We start from the raw sequence: 25,446 nt of genomic DNA on the forward strand, positions 1-25,446 counted from the left end.
AAAAAATTCTACCCCTTGAGCCTTGCACAATCTTTCCAGGGCCGAATTGATCGACAAGGCTCTCATCATATACTCCCTTCTATCGTGTCTGGGCAGAATTGCAGACACTTTCAAATTCAACCCTAATTCTCGGCTTTTGTTCAACAGTGACCTGTACTTGTTAAGTAATTCTGCCGGTCTCCTACTCTTAATATTATTAGTGCCAACGTGTACAACTATATCACCTTTTGTGCCCTTAAAAGATGATATTCGCTCTACAACGTCATCAACCTTTGACCCTGGCAGACATACCCTGGTCCTGTTCCACCTATCTTTTTTACAAAGCATATTCCCCGTTTCCCTGACAATAGAGTCACCAACAACTACTAGTTCCTTCGGGACCAGCGCATTCTGCCTTGGGGGTTGTCTCTGTGTCACGCGATGCCCAAGTGCAAGCTCTGGCGTTGATGTGGGCAGCTGAGAGCTTGATGGGCCCCTCAATTTAGTTTCTTCGAGGGCATCCACCCTGTCCTTCAAGCTCTCATATAGGCCCATAAGAACGCCGAGTTGTTGCCTGATATCGATACACTCCTTGCATCGCGCACACACAAAGACATCCCCCTTGGCAGTATCATGTCCCGTACCCGATTGCTCTGCAAACATCAAGCAAACAGTGCATTTTATAAGGCTGTGAGTCAGAGGACAACTGCCCCCCTCCGTTCTGCTCTGAGCCACAGCACTTCCATTAGCTTGAGCCTTTTGCTTTGCTGCTCTGGTCTGAGTCATGATTCTATTAATTTATTAATTAATTATGTTATGTTATTAATTATATTACGTTTGTAATCTAAGTTGTTATATGTATTTATTTAAACGTACAATTTAACTGCTAACGAAGTTCAACTAACGCTATCTAGTACGGTATATAACCTACGGTATATCTAGTACGGTATCACAATGGCGGGAAAGTTACTAACGGTAGTGGTAGTTACGAACACGTGGAAACCCTTACCGATACTTTTACAAGGCCGAGTAAAGAATAAATACACCAAATTAATCAAAAAATTACAAAATAATGTTATACTACTAAATTTAAATCAAAAGTTTTAGAAAAACAATAATTTCAAATCAATAAATAAGAAAAATCCACTTAGCGGCTTGGAACACGACCGTCACTAATAGCCTCGTCAGCAGGCTCGAGTCTGCTGACGTCAGGAGACAAGATCTGAATAAATAAACTTTTAAAAAATGTATTTATTACAATAATTATCAGAAAATTATTATATGATTATACTGAATTGTTCTTGGTTAATAAAACAGATCTAGCCAGTACAAAACGTTGGTTTACATGCCACGTCACGTAGAATGTTTTCTCATGGGAAGGAAATCTGTGATCCCCCATTATGATATAATAGAATCATCACTTGCTTTGACTAGGTTGTCTTAGATAATCAACCATTGGTTCACGTAGGGTCTGGGAAAGGGAAGCTTCCCCATCCATTTCTCTTCCAGTCGCAAAGATACCTGAAACGGATAACAGCGGCAATGTGAACACAGCAAAAACCTGTCTCACTTATATGGAAAATAAATGACTCTGATGAAGATATTGATGAGTAAAAGTTGAATACATGTGTATGTACATATATTATGTTAATACTCATTTTCTTTATTTCTGTTTTGCATCTCTTTATGTTTTTAATTAAAATTAACAAGTACAATATCTTGTTTTTTTAATTCCTTTCTTATTTTATTTTACATTAAATATCGTATGTATACGAGAAATCATAACGCATACATGCATTATAATAAAACGTATTATATAGACCAGGGTTTCCCAAAGTGTGGTCCACAGCCTGGTACTGGTCCGCGAAAAGAAAATACTGGTCCACCAACAACTTATTTGAAATATACCTACATAAAACTTTCTAAGAAAATTTCCTTTCCTAAAATATGTCAATTTTATGTAAACTTTTGATAATAAACAAATTAATGGATTACCTATCTTTTAATTATATTTATATGCATATGTTAGAGAAACATTTGCACATACAGGTAGTTGCCGACTTTACGAGTTAATTTGTTCCTAGCGCGCGCTCTCGTAAAGCGGGAATTTATTTCCAATAGACCTAATGTTAAAAATAGGGGTTACATTATCAACAATGAAATTAGTTAGCTAATTAGTTTATGTTTAAACAATGATTGATTTATCCAAAGAAATGAAAACGTAGGCTGTAAAATCAAGCAAATCATAATAATAGAGAAATTATTTATGACTTGTTAGGAATGACAAATTTATGACAAATTGTTAGGAATGTTTATTCATCATCATCATCATCGACTAAATGAACACTCGTTGATCACTCATTATTGGCTCAACACTCGGTTTGTTGCACAAGGAGTTGTCTTCTTCAGAAACGCTTCCTCAAGAGGCATTTATATCCAAGATAATCTCTTTTCTTTTTAAATTTCAATAGCATGCATAAGCATTTTTTAACGGAATGCACAAATTGCAACCAGCACAATTTGCACGGTGTAACAAGTTTACGAAGTTTTAAAAAAAAAAGGAATGAAGAGAAGATTCTGAAATTTATTTGTTTTTTATATGATGAATATTTCAGTAAAGGGGAAACGCATTTCACCATAATAACGTAAAAAAACCATACAATTCAGCTCTCAGTATTTTCACAAATGCAATAACATTGAGTTTACTGCCCGTTAATAATTGCTTGCGGTAACAGAAAAGCCTAATAAACTGGAAAGTGCAAATTGTTTTTATTGTTTTATGGTCATGGCCTCCAGAAATGTGCTTTAGAAAAATAACACAAAGCTGTTCAAAATTGGTTCTTATAACAGAACATATGATAACGATGAAAGTGTATTGCATTTTAATGATTTGAATTGGTAACTAATACAATTTACACTATAAAAACGACCTTTTAGAGAGTTATATAGCGAAAATTTCAATATCCAAGGTTGTGGAACGAATTACCAAAAAAAAAAAAAAAAAAAAAAAAGTGTTATTTGTTTCACATAACGATATTTTCACATTATGATGGTATCTTCGGAACAGATTAATATCATAAAGAGGGGTACATTGTATTGTATAGCTATGTACATAGTTTGAAATGCAATATTTATGAATGTTTAACATTCATTTTTTGCAATTAATCTTCATATTTTTGATTTTGTTGATACTTGAAAAAAAAAAAAAAAAAAACTTGTAAACCTGGGAACTCATAAAGCGGGAACTACCTGTATATATGGGGGGCCCCCCTCCCCAAACTTTTTTTGATTTTTGAAAGGGTTCATAGATCACAGTAGTTTGGGAATCACTGGTTTAAATAAATTCAAAGAGGAACTGGACAAACGTTTAGAAGGAATGGATGTGGAAAAATTTTTTTTTTGACTGATTCTACATAAGTACATATGCTTGCTTTCTTGCATCACATGCCCCCATTACTACTACTAGCTGAAGAAAGGACGTCATGTGATGTGTGTACAAAAATTTCCTTTATATCTAATAAATTAGATAAGTTAAGTGCATATATCTAATAAATTTATATCTAATATAAATATATTTATATCTAATAAATTAGATAAGTTAAGTGCAGATTAGATTTATTAAGTGCATTAAAATGCACTTAACAAATGGTAGCTGTATTTCTCTCCAGAGGTAGCTGTTTGTAATCAATGTTCCACTGATACACTGGTGTTCAAAGAAAGTGCATCACCTAGGAATTTCACATTTCTAGCCCTTTTTCATGATGGTTTGTTACATTAATGACTAGCATCACAAATAGAAATATAAACAAAAGATATTTATTAATAGTTAAGGCAAAGCTAAGTAATATTCGAAAGATTCTCTCAAAATATTCCGAAATGAGCATTTGCAACCTTTATACAACTTTTAACACAACAATTATGGCTGAAATGTTATCGGAAGCCCTCAAATTGCTTCAGTTTATCATTTTAAATGGAAAACAAAATGAAAAGTTCACCAGGTGCAAACTAATATTTACTTGAACCACCTCTGGCCTTGATGACAGCAGCACACCGTCGAGGCATTGACAAGATCAATTCCTAAAGATAATCAACTGATAGTTCGTGATTCCAAACACGAATTATAGCTTCCTGAAGTTGACGAAAAGTCTTTCTGGCAACTGCAAATTCCACATGATGCCAACAGTTCTCTATAGGATTCAGGTCCTGGCTGTTTCCTGGCCAGCCAAGAGTTGTAATGGACCGTTCTTCCAACCATTTTTTCACCTGTGAAAAATGTAAACACATTACTCTCGAATCTCTAATGCAGAAATGAAGCTAAAGTAATTACCGAAGTGCCTACTTACACTTTACGCCCGATGACGAGGAGCAGGGTCGTCCTGAAAGATGCAGTTACTTAGGTTGAAATGGTCTCTAATGGTTGGTAGCAATTTGCCTTCCAATATAGCCAGGTATCTATTGGTATTTATGGAATCTTTTTTAAACTGCAGGTGACCTACTCCGCGATACGAAATGTACCCTATATCATTTGGCTGGTAGGGAATTTCACTGTAGACACCATACAATGTGGATGGTATTCTTCACCATGTCAATGGTGAATCATTTGTTTCCCATCAGAGCCATGCAGATTGAAGTTCTTCTCATCCAAGAAAATAACTACTTCCACTGCTCACGGAATCCATTTGACATGCTCCTTACACCGAATTAATTGGGCCTTTTTCTTTTTTTGAAGAGGTGTCTTCTCACTGTCACTACACGTGCTACAACTCCTGTATGTTCTTCCCATTCTTTTTTTTTTTTTTCAGATCAGACGAAGAAGCTTTACTGGTTTTAAGACATAAGCGCTTCAAAACGCAGTCCTGTTTTGGCATAGAGACTCGTTTGTGTCTGGTTCGTTTTTTCCTATCAGCAGAACCAGTATTCTTGTGTTTGGAAAGAAATTTACTGACTGTCGACTGATTGCAAGGCACTAAGCAATATGACAGGAATAACATCCTTCCTCACTTTAAGCAACAATAGCAGTCTTTCTTCGTGGTATCAACTGCATGTAACTTGCCATCCTGATACAAGCAAGGATGACTGCAATTCTTACAGAGTGTGCTTATATATTAACAGGTGACACAGAAGCCTATGATAGATATAAGCTGGTCTGTAACCAAGTCACAAAGGAGGTTAGGCAGGCAAAGGCAGATTATGAGAAATCTTTGGCAAAGGATGCAAAGAAAAATCAGCAAATTATGTAAACTCTAGAAGGAAGGGGATGAATCAGATCGGTCCACTTGATATAGATGCTTCAATTGGAGTTATTCAGGGAGGGGAATGCTAGAGCTGTATTAAACTCTGGCGGTAAGCTAAATAATCTTGTAATAACTAAGAGTAAATTGGAGGAGAAATTGTTGAAGATAAACATAAGAAAGGCACCTGGGGTTGATGGAATCTATCCAGTTATATTAAAGGATGCAGCAAAGGAAGTTAGCGAACCCTTAGCCATAATTATGAGAGCTTCCTTGGACTCAGGGGAGGAACCCATGGACTGGAGATGTGCAAATGTGATCCCAATCCACAATGGAGGATCAAAGATAGATGCAAGTAATTACAGACCTGTTAGTTAACTTTTGTTCCAGGGAAGTTAATCGAGCACTGGTTAAAGAAGCATTGCAGGATCATCTAGACAAGACTTCAGTTATATCTCAGACAGCATGAGTTTGTTAAGGGGAAGTCTTGTCTGACCAATTTGATTGGATACTATGATGTAGTCACGAAGGAATTGGATGCAAAGAATAATTTTGATATCATATATTTGGATCTTAGAAAGGCTTTTGATACTGTTGTACATGGAAGACTGCTGCACAAATTGGAGCAGTGTGGCATTGGAGGCAAATTGCTGCTATGGATAAAGGGATGGTTGAGTGGTAATCAATGGACACTGCTCTTCGTTGACTAATGTTATTAGTGGAGACCCCCAGGGTTCAGTGTTGGGTCCATTGTTGTTTTCTGTATTCATTACTGATATTGATGATGGTATATCAGGCTTAATGTCCGAGTTTGCAGACGATACAAAGGTCGGCAAGGTTGCTAATGACACTAATGACAGTACATTGCTGCAAAAGGATCTAGAAAAGTTGAGCAGATGGGCTGAGATGTGGCAACTGAAGTTTAACATTGACAAATGTAAAGTACTGCATATGGGAAGTAGTAACCCCAGAGTAATGTATCAACTGTGTGGTACTACACTGACAGTGGTAGAGAGTCAAAAAGGAAATGGGGTAATTGTGCAGGCAGATATGAAGTTTTCTGAACAGTGCAAACAGTCTGCAAGAGTAGCTCGTGGTGTTTTGTCAATGATATACAGGAATTTTTCTAGCAGGGATAGGATAAGGAGGTGATTATCCCTTTGTATAAGGCCCTGGTCAGGCCACACCTTGAGTACTGTATAGAGGTCTGGAGGCCTCATTTTAAGAAGGATGTAGAGCTGTTGGAACGAGTACAGAGAAGGGCAACAAGATTAGTGAATGGAACAAACGATTGCTCTTATGAAGAAAGGCATAAGTTTTGCAAATTGCAGTGTCTGGAGACTAGGCACCTGCAAGGTGATCTTATCAAGGTGTATAAAGCCATGAATGGTTTGAGCATGCTCACTGCTGATGGGATTCTTCCTCTTGCTCAAAATAATCACCTGAGAGGGCATAAATTTAAATTAAGGAAAGACAGTTGCAGAATTGGTGTGGAAGTTTGCCTTTAGCCCGCGGGTGGTTGATTGTTGGAACAAACTTCCATCTGTTGTTGTAGAAGTTGATAGCTTAAATAGATTCAAGGCAGAACTAGACAAACATTTGGAGCGAGTGGATGGGCGAAATAAGGGGGGGGGAGTTTGGCTGATGCTATATAAGCTTGCATCATGTGCCTTTGCTAATGCTAATATAGCTGAAAGTAGCTGCTGATGCAATATTACATCATCACCTATGCGTGTCAATCTTATCTGATGCAATCTGTAAGAAATATTGCCGTATTCTTACTTTATTCGGATGACAATTACAACACTCTCTCATCTGCCCAATTGATAGATGCTATGTACCATTTTAAACTGTTGTAGTCTCATTTCTTGAAATTGAAATCTATGCCTTTAACTTCAATAACTGCACCATTTTCATGTTCCAACTAATGATTGTATGATCACTTCCTGCCAATGGGTTTGTACTGTGAGCCCTATGATATCATCTGATTCGTGAGTAATGAACAAGTCAGAAATATTCTTGTCCCTGGTATTTTCTTTATCGTGCTTGTATAAGAAGTAATCAACTTGTTTGTTTAAAAATTTTGATTCACGTGCTGAGTTTCCCTCTCATTTACTCCAGTAAATTTAGTGGAAAATTAAAATCACCCATAATAAGACACTCGCACTTGCTTGTCCATTCCTTTACATTTAGAGAACTATGTCTCACTCTTCATAATCTTCAGGTGTATAGATTACTTCCTTTCTCATTATACTTTTGTTTCCAACTAACTCACACCACACAGATTTTATGATGGCATGTGTAACTTCTGAATCTGTAATACCTCTTCTCACTCTACGGATGTTTTGTTAAATAAAACTATACCTTCTATCTTTCCTGAATACATTGTGCCTACCATTGTTAAACTCATCGTCATCCCTTATTTCCTGCTGACACCATGTTTCTGTTAGGCCTATTATATCAATGTTAGTTGTCCTGACCAGGAATTTGAATTCACTCATTTCATTGACAACATTCCTGACATCGCTGTAAACACTGTTAAGCTAAGTATTCTTCTATAGTTTATCACCCTGATACACCCTTTAAAGTTATTTACCTTATTTTCTTAGCACAAGCTTTTCATTTGTTTGAGAAATGATTACCCAAAAATAGTTTCAGATTTCACTATATTACCAGTTTTATGTTTATACATTATTCTTTAGAAGATGCCGTTTCCTATTTGTTACTATACTATATTATGTTTAAATATTTTGTCAACTTGATTATATTAATATGCACTTCGCCTATACAACATTGTGGTTCCCTACCTTTTTCTTGTTTTATTTCAGTTGAGTGGCACTTTTTCCTCCTTTGAAAAGAAATATGTATGTTCATTTTCTACCTCACAGGCTGTGGTTGTCATATGCACACCAGTTTTATAGGAATAGGACACTGAATCTTTTCTGGCCAATTATAATGAAGGACCTCACATGGATAACTAGTAATTCCATCAACTAACAACTGAAGGAAGGGTGACAAATATGGCACTTTAATCCCAAAATTAAAGACTTAATTTTTATGATTAACTTTTTTTCTCAAAAGAACTTTAGACTGTATTTGTCACTATTGGCATTGAATAAACTAAACTAAAGTTCTCTTTGAAAAACCTAGTTAACATGTGCCACTGCTGTAAATAAATTTTTCATAACAAACAAAACTTTTCTTGAACCAGAACTCTGTAATATATATATTTCTGCTACGAGTTATGCTTTAATTCCACTTCTTTCTTGCCTTTGTTTTTTGGCATGGTTTCTTTACTAACCTCATGGGCATCAGTATGTGGTAAGGGGGACATCCATGTTCTTCTGTTGTTTCCCCAAATTAGCACCCCTTATATCCAACATCATATACTTTTACAATAGAAATTCACCATGTTTCGCATGTGGTCCAACCTTCAGAAACTTGAAACAAGGGTGGTGCCTAATGGTTGAGACAGCCAGCTCACTACTTTGGCCTTGGCTTTGACAAGATGGGAGATCCTAGGATGACTTTCCCAATATCCGTTGACTAATTGATTTGCTAGCAAGAGTAACCTGTGTTTAGACTGGGTTATTTTGTGGTCTGAGGGATAGGATTCATCACTTCATCACTATAAAAGCTGCACCTTCTACTGCTTTTATAATGATAACCTGGAGAGCTTTTATCACCATAAAAGCAATAGAAGGTGCTATAATTGTAATATAACCAATATAAATGAAATAATAGAAGGAATAAAGGGTTTGCTGGGGTAGGGGGAGGCTTTCATCAAGGCTACACTTAATATGCAGATAGTATTAGTAGTGGTAGTAGCAAATGATGTAAGAAAGCAAGCTTATATAACATCAGCCAAAAAATGACACACTTCAGACATCCAATACTCTCCAAGAATTTGTCTAGATCTTCCTTTTTTTTATTCAAAACATCCACTTCCATAACAACAGATGGAAGCTTGTTCCAACAATCAACCACCCACTGGCTGAAGGTAAACTTCTGCACACATCTGTCCTGCAATCATCATTCCTCACCTTAAATTTATGCCTCCTTATCACCTTATCCCTGCAGGCAAAATTTCTGTATGTCATTAACAAAACTCCATGAGCTGTCCTGGCAGCCTGTCTGCACTGTTCAGAAAGTTTAATATCTGACTGCACAGTTATGCCATTTCTTTTTCATTTTCCATTACCAAGAGTTTAGTACCACACATATGATAAGTTACTCTAAGGTTACTGGTAGCCATATGCAGTACCTTGCATTTGTCAATGTTAAACTTCAACTGCCACTTCTCAACCCATTTTTCTAGATCTTGATGCAGTAGCTCACCCTGAATACTGTTGTTAGCCACCCTGCCAACCTTTATATCATTTGCAAACGTATACATTACCTTCATCAGTATCATTAATAAATACAGAAAACAACAAGCCCAGCACTAATAACATTAGCCCACAAAGAGCAGTGTCCACCACTCTGTCTTCTACCTCTCATCCATCCCTTTATCCATAGCAGTGACTTACCCTTAATATCACATTGCTCCAGTTTATACAACAGTGTTTTATGTGCAACATTATCAAAAGCAGCAGTATCAAAATTATTTTTTGCATCCAGTTCCTGTATCACTACATCTGCGTCATTGCAACATCTGGAGATCTGATTGAGGTGTTTAAGGATTGAGTAAGCTAAATGCTGATGGCATGGCATCCTTATGCATACTCAGACAACACATGTGAGAGAGGTAGCATAAATTTTATTTAGGAAAGTTGCTGCATGGTCCAGCCTTCAGAAACTTGCAGAAATTTACTTTTGGACTGAGGGTAGTTGATTGTTGAAACAAACTTCCATTTGGTGTTTTGAAAGTGGATATTTTAACCAAAAATTACAAATTTTGAGAGGCAATAGGCAAGGGAATGTGTGAAGTTTTTTTGTTTTTTTTTTTTAACTGTTATTTTTACGTTTATATTTTTTGGATGTATAAGCTTGCTTCCTTTATCAACACTAATAGTACTAATATTATAAAAAATATAGTAGGGCCTCTCTTTAATGAACTTCCATATAACAAATTTTTTTGATTTCCCCTTGGTTATTACGTTGAAAATAGTTTCCTTATGACGAAGAAAATTTCCATATAATGAACTGATTTTGAGACACCTAGGTACACATTATTTGCATCTCTGACCTTTAGGCAATAGAACTGATGCTGTGGAAAGCTAAAAGGATTAAGAATTGTTCCCTTAATCCTAAAGAGATTAATTCTTAAGAGCATGAATTAAGAGCTAAAACATTCCACAATTTAGTGGTGCCAGTAAAACCAATACAGTTGCCTCTTATGTACTGAGAAGACATGCTGGTCAACTGCCATCCATGTTTCCACAGCCATTGGCAAAATTTAAGGCATATTCCTGACGCAGACATTGGCTCTGGCCTACCTGTTTCCTATTGTTAGCACCCTGTTAGAGAATCAGGAGAGAAACATTTTTCTTTATCCCGGAAATTCATCTGTTGTTTCGCAGAAATGAGTCATCCACACTTTCACTAAATTTTGCATGTCCCTGTTTACATGGTAGGTACAAGTGGTACCTAATTTCTGTTTTGTTTTAGCTGCTGAGCAAGTAACCTTACAATGTCTAAGGGGAAATCCTTGACTGCAGTGGAAAAAGTGGAAGTGCTTAATAGTGTAGTCGGGGCATTAAAAAAAAAAGAAATCACTTTAAAATTTTGTATCCCTCATTTGATATCAACCATTCTGAAAAACTGTTTGAGATAACAGGATCCAGTCAGAAGTGTGAAAAATTATGCATGTGTGAAGATGCAGATGAAGCTGTTTTTAAGTGAGTGAAGTTGATTCAAGATTAAAACATGCCGCTATCAGGGCCATTAATAAAAGAGAAGGTTATGGATTATGCATCTTCTCTGGGGAATAAAACATTCCAGGCCATTCTGTGGGCTGGACAAATTTAAAAAATGCCATGGCTTACTCGAAAAAGTTATTTCTGGTGAAAGCAGAGTTGTAATCGAAGAAGACTGTACCCATTGGAAAGAAACAGTTTGGAAATCTTAGGAAGGTGTAGTCATTCTCTTAGAGTCTGATCCAGGTCTTCTCTTCATATCATTGGTTTCACGCTTTTATTTCAGCACCTGGGATACTGTTGACTGGTGGCAGCATGTTTTATCAGCGATAGCACGCGTAGAAAGCCCTTCCTGAGACAGAGCAACAGCTACACTTTTTTTTTCTTGGTGTCAACTGAACATATTGGGGCCATGCTTACACCTCCGCAAAACAGGATACTAATGAGTGCGTATACCCTTCCAACATCGTATTTATAGAAACGGCTCATGCAATACCTTGCAATTACTGTCTGATGAAATAGAAGCATTATTTTCTATTTCATTACCTTTGCTTTGCGACAAACCTTTGACTACTTTGACTGCGACAAATCTTTGATTACCTTTGCTTTGCGACACACAAAATGACTGTAATCAAACAATACCTTATATGTTTCACTACGAATGTTACTTTTTTTTTTAAGGTGATGCAGTTTTTTGTCCGCCACTGTGTGAATAAAATTCCTGAGATTTTAGCTTATTAGAATTTCCGTTTAATAGAATCAAAATTCAATTTGCAAATGTGATCACAATAACCGGCGCTTATTGTAATTATTTTATGGCACTATCCATAAAATAATTACAATAATATATTGAAATATATTGAGGTAAACTCCTCTTATTATTTTACAAATATTTATGGCACCAGCATAAAAAAAAATAAATGCTGGCTTGTTTGGATTACTGACGTTTTGAATTATTGACGTTCAGATTTTTGACACTCTGCTGTATATAATGCTTTGCGAATGGGTTGGGTTAGTTATGATAGTGATGTCTTTTTACAAGTGGAGATTCAGTAACCAATAGGATTTTGAATTGTATTTATTGCAGTCCTTTTCAGATATATATATTGTGTGCAATAAAACAATTTATTACAATATATGATTTTTAGCTTTGAATATATGTACAGTAACGTATGGATTGATTCAAAAGTCTCCATACATAGGAAAAATGATTACTTTTTTAACAAACTGTCACTATATTCACAAAACATGCTCTACATGGTTTCCATTCTTTGAAAACACATATGGATGCATCCCTCCTACTTACGTTGAACTCGCATTAACATATCTAATGTTATGCGCATAACATCAGCTATTTTAACTATGATAATTGCATATAAAATGCATTCCTTTAGGTCAGTGGTTCCCAAACTACTGAGATCTACGGACCCCTTCAAAAATTAAAAAAGTTTGCGGTCCCTATATATATATGCATAAACAGTAGAGCGTCGAAAATCTGAACATCAATAATTTGAAGCGTCAGTAATCCGAACGAGGGGCAGCATTTATTTTTTTCTTATGCTGGTGCCATAACATAATTACAATAAGCACCAGTTATCGTGATCGATTACCTTTGCAAATTGAATTTTGATTCTATTAAATGGCAATTCTAATAAGCGAAAATTAGAGGAATTATTATCCACAGGCTATAAAAATGAAGATATAAAGCACAAATTTAGAATTGTATTACCCTACCAATTAACAAAATTAAATGATATGTAAAAATCGACAAACAAACTGAATCGACAAACGATCAACAAACCGAATGCTATCCAACTCTCAAATACTCTTGCTGAAAGGAGAGAGATCTGGCAGCAAAGAAACGAAATTCGAAAATGGGGCAGCAAAAAATAAATAATTATTTTTGTTAAAGGCCTATAGATATGTTATCATGGCCGAAAGAGCCATTTTTTTTGTTACCTATGAATACGTAAGTACAACTTAGTGTTCTTATTTCTAAACTTACTAAACTTTTTTTTTTTTTTTTTTTCGGTCTCCAGAACAGTATTTTTGATAAGTTCAAAAATCCAAACAAATCACAAGAATTCCTTTTTTTTTCCTTTTTTTTTTTTTATGAAAACCCCAAACACGAGAGGTATTACAACCTATTATAGTAGTATTACAACCTATTAGTAGTATTAGTAGTATTACAACCTATTATAGTACTTAGTACCGTGCTTGGGTTGGAGATTGAGAAGATAAAAGAAGATATTTGTTGACATTAGACTTGAACTTCTGTAGACTAATTTTCAGGAAATATGTATGAATGAACGTTGTTCCAGAAAACGGCAGTTGAATGAATAAACGAGGAAAATGAAAAGTTTGTTCTGTGAGTTTGAAGTTGGACAGTAAATGGATGTTCGCTGGTGATGACACGTGTTAGGACTGATTTGAAAGAGAGAGCAGGAATTATAGAAGCCAATTCAGAAGAACAGTGCCCGTGGCAGTATTTTCTGTAGAAAAGGCATGCAGCAGAAACAGAACATCTGTGAGACAGCGAGTGGAGAGACTCTGTTAGAGATGAGTCATTAATTAACCCAACTGCCCTCTTCTGAATGGAATCTAGAAGCCTGAGAGAGAGGGGAGGAGATTTGCGATTTGTACACAGTGAACAGCTGTTTGGAAGAAAAGAAACGCCGAGCAAAAGAGAAAACCAAGTTTTTTAGATGCAGAGGAAGCAATATTCATAATGTGTTTGAGCCGAGACAGATTAGAAGTCAGGATAATCCCCAAAAGAGATATATCATCCTGCGTAGAAATCAGAGAGTCACCAAAGATAAGCATAGGAGCAGAAGAATCCTTTTTGTGAGATATAAGACAAGACTGAGTTTTAGAAGGATTGAAATATACTAAGTTGTCTTTGTCCCACTGGAGAATTACCTGGAGATCGGCATTTAAGGAATTGGTAGCAGATATTTGAGACGAAGTTGATTGAGCAGGGCAAGGTTTCTCAAAATGGAAAGTGGAATGCAATGTGCTATCATCGGGAAAACTATGGATAGCATTTCCAGTCAATGGAAGAAGGTCATTAATATACAAGAGGAAAAGAGTGGGGGAAAGAACTGAACCTTGGAGGACACCAGCATTAATGGAGAAGTTAGAAGACAGAGAGCCATCTACCATCACCCCTCAGTGAGCAATCAGAGAGAAAAACGGATAACCAATGAAAAAAACAGTTGGCAAACCATAAGATGGAATCTTGTTTAGAAGACCATTATGCCAAACATGATCGAAAGCCTTTGAGATGTCAAGAGAAACTGCTTGTGTTTCACCGAACTTTTCCATCGATTTTGTCCATAAATGGGTAACATAAGTCAGAATATCACCAGTGGATCGACACTGACCAAATCTATACTGGCGATCATTGATCAGACGGAAGGTTTCTAGGTAGTTTAAAAGTTGGTGGTTAATTGATTTCTCCATTACTTTAGAAAGAGTAGAGTAATTGCAATGGGACGATACTTGGATGGGAGGGGTTTGTCATCCTTTTTAGGAACTGGCTGGATACGAGCAAATTTCCAAGCAGAAGAAAAAACACCTTTGGAATAAGAAAGTGAAAAAAGCGGCAAAGAACAGGAGTAAGTTCTGGAGCACAGGTGTTGAGAATGAGTGGAGAAATACCATCAGGACTTGGAGCTTTCGTAACATCAAGATTCATCAAAATCTCTCTGACATCCTTTTGATGGAAGGCCACAGCATTTGTTGAATGGAGCGTGTTGGGAATGGTGGGAGGTGTTTTTCCGAGATCATTAATACATGAGTTGGAAGCAAAATGGGGTGATAGCAGGTCAGCTTTATTCTTGGCTGAAGTGACAACAGAACCATGTGGTTTTGACAGTTGGAAGCAGAGATGGGTAAAAATTGCGGTCAATAGCTTTGGCAAGGGTCCAGAATGCTCGGCTACCATTAGGACAAGAAGAAAGTTTTCTGCTCTTAGCCTGTTCAAAATAAAGTTTGGACTGATTAATAACTACTTCACAATTGGCATTACAATTCTTGTAATGCCAAACAACACGAGGTTGGGAATAGCCATGAGGGATAAACTGACGATGTTACCAACAGTAAATTCTAAGTGGGAAGCATTCAAGGAATTAATCTTGGAAGCTACTAAAAGTTTCATACCTATTAAGAAATATTGTTCAAGGTTTAGGCCTAAATGGTTATCTAATGAACTAATGAGACTCGTAATAGAGAAAAAAATGCATGGGATGTATATAAATTATTAAGCGACTCAGAAGCCAATGGCAGATATAAGCTAGTCTGTAATCAGGTGACAAAGGAGGTTAGGCAGGCGAAGGCAGATTACGAGAAATCCTTGGTAAAAGATGCTAAGAAAAACAGCATGGTTTTCTTTACTTATATAAACTCTAAAAGGAAGGGGATGAATCTGATTGGTCCACTTGACATCGATGGTTTGACTGTTGATGATCCTGCTCAGATAGCAAACAAACTGAATGAGTATTTTCCATCTACATTCACATATGAGGAATTATTAAGGTTTGAAAATAGCAGAAGGTTATCAAATTGTAGCAGGATACTTAATGATTTTGTAATAACTGAAAGCAAAGTGGAGGAGAAATTGTTGAAGTTAAACATAAGAAAAGCACCTGGGGTGGATGGGATCTATGCAGTTATATTAAAGGAGGCGGCAAGGCAACTAAGCAAACCCTTAGCCATAATTATGAGAGCGTTCTTGGACTCAGGGGAGGTTCCCACGGACTAGAGATGTGCAAATGTATCCCCAATTCACAAAGGGGGATCGAAGGGTGACACGAGTAATTACAGACCAGTTAGTTTAACTTCTGTTCCGGGTAAAATAATGGAGTCACTGGTTAAAGATGCATTGCAAGATCATCTAGACAAGACTGCAGCAATAATTCAGACACAGCATGGGTTTGTTAAGAGAAAGTCTTGTCTGACAAATTTGATAGGATATTATGATGTGGTTACAAAGGAACTGGATGCAAAAAATAATTTTGATATCATATATTTGGATTTCAGGAAAGCTTTTGACACTGTTGCACATGAAAGACTATTGTACAAATTGGAGCAGAATGGTATTAAGGGTAAGTTTCTACAATGGATAAAAGGATGGTTAAGTGGGAGAAGACAAAGGGTGGTAATCAATGGGTGCTGCTCTTCGTGGACTAATGTTATTAGTAGAGTCTCACAGGGTTTGGTGTTGGTCCACTGTTGTTTTGTATATTTATCAATGATATTGATGAAGGTATATCATGCTTAATGTCGAAGTTTGCAGATGATACAAAGGTTGGCAGGGTTGTTAATGACAGCAATGGCAGTGTGCTACTGCAACAGGATCTAGAAAATTTGGGCAGATGGGCTAAGAAGTGGCAACTGAAGTTTAACCTTGACAAATGCAAAGTACTGCATATGGGTAGAAGTAACCCCAGAGAAATGTACCAACTGTGTGGTACTACACTTAAGGTAGTAGAAAATGAAAAAGACCTGGGAGTAATTGTGCAGGCAGATATGAAGTTTTCTGAGCAATGCAGACAGGCTGCCAGGGCAGGTGATGTGGTTTTGTCAATGATATATAGGAATTTTGCTAGTAGGGAAAAGGAGGTGATTATCCCTCTGTATAAGGCAATGGTCAGGCCACGCCTTGAGTACTGCGTACAGGTCTGGAGGCCTCATTTTAGGAAGGATGTAGATTTTCTTGAGCGTGTACAGAGAAGGGCAACAAGATTGGTGAGGGGAATGAAGGGATCCTCTTACCAAGAGAGGCTTAAGTTCTGCAAATTGCAGTGGCTGGAGACTAGGCACCTGCGCGTTGAATCTGATTGACGTATATAAGGCCTTGAATGGGTTCAGCATGCTGAATTCTGATGGGATCCTTCCACTTGTTCAGATTACGAACCTAAGGGGGCATAAATTCAAATTAAGAAAAGACAGATGTAGATTAGATGTGCGGAAATTTGCCTTCAGCCAACGGGTGGCTAATTGCTGGAACAAACTTGCATCTGTCATTGTGGAAGTTGATAGGTTGAATAAATTTAAGGAGGAACTGGACAGGCATTTTTAGGGAATGGTGTGATTTTTTTTTTTTTTTTCTGGCTGATGTTGCATAAGCTCATACACTTGCTTTCTTGCATCAAATGCCACTTCTGCTACTACTACTACTACCAGGTTGTGATCCGAGGTGTCTAAAGGACCACTCACTTCGACCGTGTACTTAGATGGGTTGTTTGTGAGAAAAAGATCAAATGTGTTGGCTGTATGGTTAGGATTGTACGGTATTCTTGTAGGTAAATGAACAGTCTGTGCGAGTTCATTAGTAATTGCAAAAGCCTCAGCATTCTGACCAGCTGGATCAGTGTGACTGAAAACGGAAGCCAGCTGGAGTTGTGAACATTAAAACCACCAAGGACAATTGCCTCACTGTTAGGAAAGTTTGACTGGAGAAAGTAAAATTGCAAAGGGAGGAAGTGATTAGTGGAATTGGGAGAACGGTAGAGACAACAGATGAATTTGACACAATGAGGTAGAGAGATTTTAAGCCAGAGAAGATTGAAGAGAGGAGATTCCAAATTACCAAGTCTCTGACAGGGAATATCAGAACGGACATATGCACAAGTACCACCCTTGAGGTGAAAGGAATCATACAGCGAATAATTTGGGCAACTGAGATTAGCAGTATTTGAATCAACCGATAACTGAGATTCTGTCAGAAAAAGTACATAGGGTGTGGCAGACTGCAAGAGGAAATGGATATCGTTGAGATTAGAATTGAGACCACGTATATTTGTGAAATGAATTAGTAAGTGTTTTTGGAGGTTTAGATCTTTTCGCAGATAAGCTTACTCTATTAGTTTGACAATTCATGGTGTATTCAATGGTAAGAAAAAGTGGGTGGGACATGCTGTATGAAGTAATGAAATTTTTGGATATGGCGTACGCATGGTAAGAATATACCCAGATCCTTGACATAACGTGGCCTCGACAATGCCCCTTGCATACACACTACTCGGACTCCCTCCAGTCACTGGAGTTGTGAACATTAAAATCACCAAGGACAATTGCCTCACTGTTAGGAAAGTTGGACTGGAGAAAATCAAATTGCAAAGAGAAGAAGTCAAAGAGCTCCAAGTAATGGCCTGACGTAGCCCAGTGGTCAGGAGCGAGAGTTCAGCGCACGCGTTCCTTGAGTGACCGGGGTTCAAGCCCGTGACTACTAAATACGATAATTATATGTATTGACGATTTATTGTAAACTCTACTGACTTGGTTGTCGTGCTGGAGTATAAACAGAAAATTTAATTAGTGGAGTTGGGAGAACGGTAGAGACAACAGATGAATTTGACAGAATGAGGTAGGGAGATTTTAAGCCAGCAAAGATCGAAAAGAGGAGATTATAATTACCAAGTCTCTGACAGTGATATTGGAATGGACATATTCATAATTACAACCTTGGAGCCGAAAGGAATCATACAGTGAATAATGTGGGCAATTGAGATGAGCAGTAGTTGAATGAACCGATAACTGAGATTCTGTCAGAAAAAGTACATGGGGTTTGGCAGACTTTAAGTGGAAATGGATATCTTTCAGATTAGAACTGAGGGGGTTATACCCAGGATTACTAACAGTTCCACCATCGTGAAGGTGCAAGCAGAGGATTTGGCTGTCACAGACTGTCGTGACTTTGCTAAAATTGGGTCCACTTGACTTTTGTGTCACCCCAATATCAGTTCCATCAGCATTTTAGACTGGTAGGTAGCAAGTACAGCTTGTCTGGCATAACTGAGAGAATGTCTCTGACAACCTCAAGGACCAATTACCTCATGGTCCCTGGCGCCCCCCCCATAGCCAGGTGGGAAGGAGCAGCAGTGCGTATCACAGGCTTCTTGATTAGACTGTGGTTCGAGCCCGTCACCGCCAAATATGGAGGATGTATTCCCGGAGCAATATGGCCTTAGTTGCTAATGCTCCTAAAAACCAAATAACAAACAAACCTCCTGGTCCCAATTAGTTTGGATTATTGATGCTCTACTGTGTGTGTGTGTGTACAGTAAACCCCCGCTATTCGCAGTTTCGCGTATTCGCGATCGCTGATTTAATATAAAATGAAAATTTAAAAAATGTGAATTTTAAAGCGCCGTGAATATTATCCGCCATAAAAAAACATGGGCATGGGTAAAATAATCTTTCCTGGTCAAAACAGTGCTCAGTGGGTGGGGGGGAGAGGGGTGACAAAATCGCGAGCGTGGATGTTTTTCGCTAATCCTTGTTCAGTATGCGCTTGTAATGGAAGTTTTCGTCGTTTACTTTTAATTTATATGCTTATCAATTTATAAATTGATATGCTTACAAAAGTGATAAATCTATCGTTTTACAGTGTAAAACAGACTTTTTTGAGTGTGTTAACGGACGAAAGTGACTTTATTGTGGACGAGTTCTTTCTAACCCGTACAAAAATATGGCTACAAATAACAAGAGAAATGTGAAAATATCAAAGAATCTGGTAACATTAGCGAATAAAATTGAGTTATTAACACAAAATTTCTAAGGGTGAAAGTGTTTCCTCAGTGGCAAAACATTATAAAATCAATGAGTCAACGGTACGATCAATCAAAAATCAGAAGAAAAAATCTGCCGTAGTGTCCATGAAAACGCGCTAATTGCTTCAAAAATTTGCTCTGTAACTCGTGATGTTCAATTTGAAAAAATGGAAAAGCTTTAAATCTGTGGATAGAAGACTGAACTCAAAATAAAATTCTGTTAAGTTCACTCATCATTCGTGGAAAGGCAAAACTCCTTTAGCAACACTTTAGCGAAACTGGTGATAGCACTGGCGGGATAAATTTTTTAGCTAACAAAGGCGCTGGTTTGAAATATTTGTTTGAAATTTCTAATAAATATTACATTTATTATTAAATTGTTTCTTATTTTCATTTCGATGCCATATGCTTGCATTTCACTATGTACTGTCTATGTACATAGTCATATTATGAAGGTACATATAATATATAAATAGACAAAATTTTAGACTAGTTTTTCTTATATATTTCATACTTTGGAACGGAACCCCTTTATTACTATGGGAGCCATAACTCAGTATTCGCGTTTTCGGTATTTGCGACATTTCTCAGGAACCTAACCCCCGCGAATAGCGGGGGTTTACTGTATATATATATATAATCCAATTAATCCAAAATTAATTGATTCAATTAATCCAGTAGAGTGGAAAATTGTTTTCCATTCTACTGGTTTGCCATGCTACTGGCAAATGTCCTATTTTAATTTAGCTTATATATATATATATAGATTTAGATAAGTGTATAAGTAGAGTTGCTGACCTGTCTGGTGTAGTTACAATGGAAAAAGATTGAAGTGCCTGAAAAATAAAAGCAGATTACATAAAATTAAACAAGAGACCAAAAAGAAAAGGAATAAAAAACTAAACAAATATAATTATAAATAAAAATGAAATGCAAAATTAAGCTGAAATTAATACCATTTAAAGATAAATGGAATGAATAACAAACAGCCCTACTTGAATTTTAACAAAGAAAGCATTATTTAAAGACAAAAGGATGGAGTCAGAAGATTGACAACTTACAGTCAAGCCTGGCAGGAGACGATGAAATGGGCTGTGAGAAGCGAATGCAACAGGCTGCATCAGAGACCAAAGAGGTTAGCCGAAAGTTCCTTGCAAATTTGAAACCATTAACCTTTGAATGGGGGATGGAAGGAGATGTAAAGTAAATGAAGATGTCAGTAGTTAAACAAATGAGGCAAATGGACCAGTAAAGGGGAAAACTCAATTACTTACAAAGTAGTGTTGAAAAGACTAAACTTTGTCAGAGAAGAAAACAAAGGAGTGATAGCAGAAAAATAGTACCTTGAATATTGCTTTCGGCCAGCCTAATCGCGCATGAGATATAAGATGTAGTGTTTAAGAAGATCAAAAATAATTGGAAAGTGTTCGCTTCTCTCAGCCCATTTCACTCTCCTGCCATGCTCGACAGTAAGTTGTCATATTCTGACTATATCCTTTCATCTTTAAATTACACTTTCTTTGTTAAAATTCAAGTAGGGCTATTTGCTATTCATTCAACTTTTCTTTTCATCTTTAAATTACACTTTCTTTGTTAAAATTCAAGTAGGGCTATTTGTTATTCATTCAACTTTTCTTTAATTGGTATTAATTTCAGCTTAATTTTGCATATTACTTTTATTTATTATTATATTTGTTTAGTGTTTTATTCTTTTTCTTTTTGGTCTCTGACAGGTCGGCTATGATGTGTATGTCTGCTCACTTTTTCCCTCTAGTGGCACATCCGTAGCCAGATGGGAATCAGCAGCAGTGCGTAGCACAACGCTTCTTGATTAGACCGGGATTCGAGCCCGTCACCACCAAATACGGAGGATGCAGAAAGGTCAGGGAATGACCACCGCATATCCCAGGAGCAATATGGCCTTAGTTGTTAATTCTCCTAAAAACCAAATAACAACAACAACTTTTTCTCTCTGCCACGTATATATCATAACAGAAACAGAGGCCATACATCTTGCTGTATTTGCCCGTGACCACCAAATATGGAGGATGCGGAAAGGTCAGGGAATGACCACCGCATATCCCCAGAGCAATATGGCTTAGTTGCTAATGCTCCTAAAAATCAAATAACAACTATCAAAATAACATCTTGCTGTATTTCCTTTGGTTTTGGCTGCCGGCCCTTGATGACATAGTTAAAATCTTAGATCTATAATATTTAGTACCATTTATATATTTTCATTTAATTTTATGTAATCTGTTTTTATTTTTCAGGCACTTTAATTTTTCCATTATAACTACACCTGACAGGTCAGCCTCTACTCATATACTTATCTAATCTATTTGTCCATATTTCATTATAGTTGCTTGGTATTTTTGCTATTACTAGCAGTGATCCGGATCCATAGCCGACCGGGCTAGCCGAGTGGGTAAAGTACCTGCCTGGCAACCCAAAGGTTGCGGGTTCGATTCCCGCCTCGGGCTTGGATCAAAGTACTGCAAAAACCTTGGGAAGTGCAATATGGCCACAGAAGCCGATGCGCCAACAACTACCAAATCAAAAAAAAAAAAAAAAACCGGATCCATAAACTAGCGCAATATATTTTTAGCTGTTCTGATTTTTCACTACAACTTATTATTATTAATTATATATACACCGATGAGCTAAAACATTATGACCACTTACCTTATATGATGTTGGTCCTCCACGTGTAGCCAAAACAGCTCATACCTGGCGAGGCATGTACACTACAAGATTTCTAAATGTGTCTTGTGGTATCTGGTACCAACATGTAACCAGCAGATCCTTCAACTCCTGTAAGGTCCGTGGTTGAGATGCCGCAGATCGAAGTTGCTGTTCCAACATAAACCACAGATGCTCAATGGGATTGATGTTTGGGGAATTTGGAGGCCAGAGCAATACCTGGAAGTCTTCCTCATGTTCCATGCACCAGTCTCGAACAATCCGAGTGGTGTGCCATGACGCATTATCCTGCTGAAAGACTGCACTGCCAGAGGGGAAGACTGTTGCCTGGTCAGCACTGATGTTTAGTAGGTGGTAGATGTCAGAGTGCCCAGCTGGATCCAGCTGGATGGCTGGATCCAGGGTATCCCAGGAGAACATCGCTCAAAGCATGACACTGCCACCACCTGCTTGTTTTCGTCGCATGGTGCATCCAGGCGCCGTCACTTCCTCAGGTAAACAACGCACACGTACCTGGCCATCTACGTGGTGCAACAGGAAATGTGATTCATCAGACCAGAGGACCTTCTTCCAATCACTCAAGGTCCAGTTTCGATGCTCACATGCCCATTGTAGGCGCTGTCTTGGTGAACCGTGGTTAGCATGGGCACTCGGAGCAGCCTGCGGCTACGCAGCCCCATTTTCAGCTGGGTTTGTTGTTATACATTACTCCCATCACCAGCGAGTTGTGCCACAATCGCCCTTCTGTTGCCATGTACCATCCGGGAGAGCCTTTGCTCACCTTGAGCATTGATGAGCTGTGGTCGTCCAAGACCTCGCTGGCGATTCATGGGTTCCCCCTTCTCAGACCACTTTCAGTAGGTATTAACCACGGCTGACTGTGAGCACCCCACCAACTGTGCCTTTTCAGATATGCTCTGACCCAGTCGTCTGGCCGTTACAATTTGGCTTTTGTCAAACTCGATTAAGTCCTCTGCTTTTCCCATCTGAAGAACAAGAGTAACACTAATTAACGAAGCTCGGTATCAGGTGTTTTTTTACCATGTCCTGTCCCACTCACATGCCATAGTTCACCTGGAGTTGCTTCAATTTGCATAACGACACACTGGTCATAATATTTTGGTTCATTGGTGTGTGTGTGTGTGTGTGTGTGTGTGTGTGTGTGTGTGTGTGTGTGTGTGTGTGTGTGTGTGTGTGTGTGTGTGTGTGTGTGTCTATATATGTATGACCACTGGGTTTTCTGAAAAGAAAATTCAAAGTTTCATGTTTAAAAAAAAACTCAACTTTACTCGTATTTTTGTATAAATATGTAATAATAACTTTATTTATGATCAATTTGCTATACATAGAATGAATCATTTGACTAGATCCAGAGGGTCCATTTTGCAGACAAGGAACTGGTTAACGGACCACAGTTTGGGAAATGCTGCTTTAGGTGATTCATATTTTTTTATCTTTTCCTGGTACACCCTGGCCTTCAAGTGCCCCCACAAGTAAAAATCAAGTGGGCTTAGGTCTGGGGACCATGGCGACCAATCCAGGAACCCGAAAACTGCTGATCCAACCATCGGCACTTGCAGATACCATAATGGGTTGGTGCCCCATCTTGCTGAAAATACACATGGATGGCATGATTGTGTCTTGCAGCATGATTGTGTCTTGCAGCATGTTTAGGTGCATTTCAGTGTTCAGATTTGTGTCAAAGAAAACAGGTCCGACAATTTTGTTTCCCCATATCCTGCACCACACTATCAGTTTTCCTGCACTTTGCATCTTGAGGGACTCATCCAGTGCGGGTTGGTATCACTTCAATAATGTAGATTTTCGTGATTAACTTCTCTATTAACGTAAAAACTGACTTCATCAGTAAACAAGATCCCAGATGAGAAGTTTGTGTCACTGTCCGATTTGCTTACTGCCCATTTGCAAAATTCCACTTGCCTATCTGGGTCGTCTTCACTAAGATGCTGCAACATTTGCATTTTGTATGGATGCTATCTATGCTTTTTCATGATGCTGACGATACTCGATTGGCTGACACTGCTTTCTTTAAACTGTCGTGTGCTCTTTTTGGGGACCTTGCAAACACTGCCAGCACCATGTCGGTTGTGCCTTCATTGGTGGATGTTCGTGTCACTTACTAATAAAAATGAAAAAAAAAAAATGAATGGTGGATGTTCGTGTAAAACCACTTCTCGGTAGGTCATTACTTCCAGTCTTTCTGAACTTCTCATTAAGTTTGGCAACAGTGTGATGTGTGATGTGCTTGCCATATCTCCTGTTAAATTCCATTGCAACCTTGAGACAACTTCCTGATCTGGCCATGAGAATGATTTTTATACACTCTTCTTTAGACAAAGGCAGTTTAGAAGAGTATCTAAAACTGAAAAAAGAAAACATCATTCCCTATGTATGGAGACTTTTGAATCACCCTATATAATAAAAAAATAAATTTTCAAAACAACAATGAAATTTAAAGAATAATTTCTGTTCCTAGCTTAGATTCCATATCAATATTTTTCAGATGACTTTCATCTGAATATGATATATATATATATATATTTTTTTTTTTTTTTAACTGAATTAGGTTACTAAGATGGGACAATGAAGAAGATTTGGCAGATCTACATTCAAAAATTGATGTTGTTTTATGTGCTGATTGGTAAGCACTGAAAATTAGACTTCATGAAGTATATTGTACTTTTATTTATTTTCTTCATTCTTTGATGTAGTTATGTTCATTAATTAGCATAAAAATTACAGAATATGTTAGTGCGAAGTACAGTTATTGTTTCACCATTTACTTCCATGGGTTTGTCAAGAAATATGAAAGACTTAAAGTATGCAAGTCTTTTCTGTTATTTTTCTTTTCAAAGTAAGTGACAAAACACCGTCTGATATAATATTTAGCAACCTTAAACTGAAGCTGGTAACTAACTTAAGAACTATTTAGTACATAGTTCTAAAATTCTATACATAACATAGCTTAGTTATGTATAGAATTTAATGCTCTGTTAATAGTGTAATATCTCATCATCAGAATAACTATCTCAGACATTTTGATAATTAAAATTTGTATTATAATATTTTGCATGACAAAGCAGTAAAATGTGTGTGTAT

At 37.4% G+C, this 25,446-nt stretch overlaps 1 protein-coding gene across 1 annotated transcript in view; it reads left to right on the forward strand.

Moving 5' to 3' along the window:
• The window catches only part of LOC150088439 (calmodulin-lysine N-methyltransferase), a 410,297-nt gene that overhangs the window by 192,481 nt on the left and 192,370 nt on the right, over positions 1-25,446 (forward strand). Inside the window, exon 8 of the mRNA XM_090370776.1 lies at positions 24,914-24,988. Coding sequence (XP_090226902.1) covers positions 24,914-24,988 — 75 coding nt within the window. The remainder of the gene's footprint in view (positions 1-24,913; positions 24,989-25,446) is intronic.

The sequence above is a fragment of the Mastigoproctus giganteus genome, chromosome 3 (genome assembly GCF_048544385.1).
Source record: "Mastigoproctus giganteus isolate SK-2022 chromosome 3, ASM4854438v1, whole genome shotgun sequence".
NCBI lineage: Eukaryota > Metazoa > Arthropoda > Arachnida > Uropygi > Thelyphonidae > Mastigoproctus > Mastigoproctus giganteus.